Source organism: Aptenodytes forsteri, unplaced genomic scaffold (assembly GCF_000699145.1).
Source record: "Aptenodytes forsteri isolate BGI_AS27 unplaced genomic scaffold, ASM69914v1 Scaffold147, whole genome shotgun sequence".
NCBI lineage: Eukaryota > Metazoa > Chordata > Aves > Sphenisciformes > Spheniscidae > Aptenodytes > Aptenodytes forsteri.
In genome coordinates, this window is record NW_008795320.1 from 1,120,314 (window position 1) to 1,122,641 (window position 2,328).

Consider the following 2,328-nt stretch of genomic DNA (forward strand, 5'->3'; position numbering starts at 1 on the left):
CATGGCATCGTCCACCGGCGACTGGTGGAAGGGAGTGTGCCCGGCGCTGGCCGGCCCCGAGCTGGCCGGAGACATCATCTCCAGGGTCTTCTCCTCGGAGCTGCCGCAGGCGTCCTCGCCGCCCTCGGGGCCGTGGTTGAGCATCCCGGTGGGCGTCAGGTCGAAGTTGACGCTGCGGTCGCTCTTGGGGGTCTTGGCCAGGGGCGAGGGGGGGCAGACGGCTCTCAAGGGGCTGCTCTCCAGGTAGCGGAAACGCTGGGGGCTGTCGGGGTCCTCCAGGCCGTTGCGGGATGGGGCCCCGGTCCCCGCCCGTCCCCCGGCCCCCCGGTTCTCCAGCGGCGAGGGCTCCAGCTCGCTCTCGGCCGTGGTGATGCCCTCGTCCGTCGATTCCTCCTTCCTCCTCCTCCTCCCGCCAGCCCCCGGTGAGGCGGCCCCCCGGCCCCGCTCGGCCTCCAGCAGCATGTCCTCGGGGGAGGAGGACTTGGAGCCGTCCGACGTCCCCGGCTCCTTCCTGCCGCCTGCCTCCCGGGGGGCTTTGGCCTTGGGCTTCTCCGGCTCCTTCTTGAGGGGGGGTTTCTTGATGCTGCCAGCCTTGGCCAGGGGTTTGCGGGTCTCCGGGACCAGAGTTTTCCGGGCCGGGGTCTTGGCAGGAGCCTTGGCCTCTGCCTTGTTCTCCTTCGCGTCCTTCCGCAGCGTCTCAGCCTTCACCTCCTTCTTCGCCACCTTCACCTCCTTCTTGGCCTCCCCCTTCACCTCAGCCCCCTCATCCTTCTTCAGCGGCTTCTTCTCCTCTTTCCGGGGGACAGGCTCCTTCCTGGGCACCGCCTTCTCCTTGCTCAGCTTTGGCTTTGCGTCTGCCTTCAGCTTCTCCGTCGAAGAGTCCAGCTTGGCTCGAGCATCCTTGGCTTTCTCCTCTTCCAACCCGGCTCTGGCCGTCTCCCCCAGGGATTTTGGCTTCTCCTTGGTCCCTGCCTTCACCTCCTTCCTCTCCACCTTCGGAGCCTTCTCCTTCGGCACCGGTGCCCCAGCGTCCACCAAGCTGAGCTTGGAAGCCGACTTCAGGCTCTCCTTGCTCTCTGCCCTCCTCTGCTTGAGCAGCTTCTCAGGTTGGGATGCCGGCGGCCCCTTCAAATCGTTCTTGGTGACCACAGGATGCTTGAGGAACTCCAGGTGCTTCACCTTCTCCAGCCCCTCCAGGATGCGGCCCTGGGGCGTGCAGCCAGGGAAGAGGACCCGGATGATCTTCTCGGAGGGGCTGACGGGGTGCCAGACGAGCAGGGCGCAGACGGAGGTCAGGCACTGCAGGGGCAAGTCCTGCTCCTTGGGGTAGCTGTTGCCTGACCATTGCTGCAGGAGAAACTCCAGCTCCTTGGTGCCCTTCACGGGGTTCAGGACGTACATGTCCAACCGGCCCACTCCCATCTTCTGGAAAAGGACGGTGGGCTCTGCGCGAGGTCCGCTGTCCCGGGACAGCGGGTTGGGACGGATGCCCAGCTTGTCCAGGTAGTGCAGGGTCAGGGCAGCCTCGTCGCAGCTCTTCAGCACCCGGGAGTTACCCTCGATGTCCTTCAGCTTCTCGGAGGCGTTGAGGAAGACGACACCCAGCTCCGGGGAGATGAGGTTCTTCGCCCAGTCCCCGTTGCCCTGCGAGCTCTGGGACGGATCTTCCTCCAGCTCAGCCAGCTTCCTCTGCAGCAGGCTGTTGACACCGGGCAGGCTGTCTGTGCCTGCGTGCGTCACCAGGATGGAGTCAATGCGGTCCAGGTGCCGGACCAGCTTCCAGAAGGATGACTTGGGGTTGGAGCCTCCGTTGACCAGGACGTTGAAGCCGTTGACGGCAAAAAAAGCCGAATCCCCTCTCCCACCCGGGAAGATATAGCAGCAGGGCTTGGAGAGCTTGAGGAAGCCGACCATGGTGGGGGGCTCGAGGAGGTCAAAGGGGGACTGGGGCTCCAGCGACTCCGAGAGGTACTCCATGAACTCCTCCAGCCCCTCCATCTCTGGCAGGATGCAGCCCGGGTTGTAGCGCAGCTCAATGAAGTCCTGGAGGTTGTGATGGTCCAAGCCCGAGTCCCTCCACTCCCCAAAGTCGGGGCAGCTGACAGTCAGCCTGGCCTTGGCCGAAGGGTCCGCGGAGCTCAGGATCTCCCCTACCTGCGAGGGGACGGGGACAGCCAGAGCTTCAGGTGGGATGGGGCACCCAGGGCCAGAGATGCGGCAGCCCAGGGGGGTGCCCCGCCTCAGCCCCCCCCCTCCCTGGGCAAAGCACAGAGCTCCCCTTCCCCGGGAGCTCCCGCAGCCCCATCCCACTCCCCGTACCCGGTGCCG

At 65.8% G+C, this 2,328-nt stretch overlaps 1 protein-coding gene across 1 annotated transcript in view; it reads right to left on the bottom strand.

Annotated features, from left to right (window-relative positions):
• MAP1S (microtubule associated protein 1S) overlaps window positions 1–2,328 on the bottom strand; it is a 14,393-nt gene that overhangs the window by 1,768 nt on the left and 10,297 nt on the right. Inside the window, exon 3 of the mRNA XM_019472205.1 lies at window positions 7–2,154. Coding sequence (XP_019327750.1) covers window positions 7–2,154 — 2,148 coding nt within the window. The remainder of the gene's footprint in view (window positions 1–6; window positions 2,155–2,328) is intronic.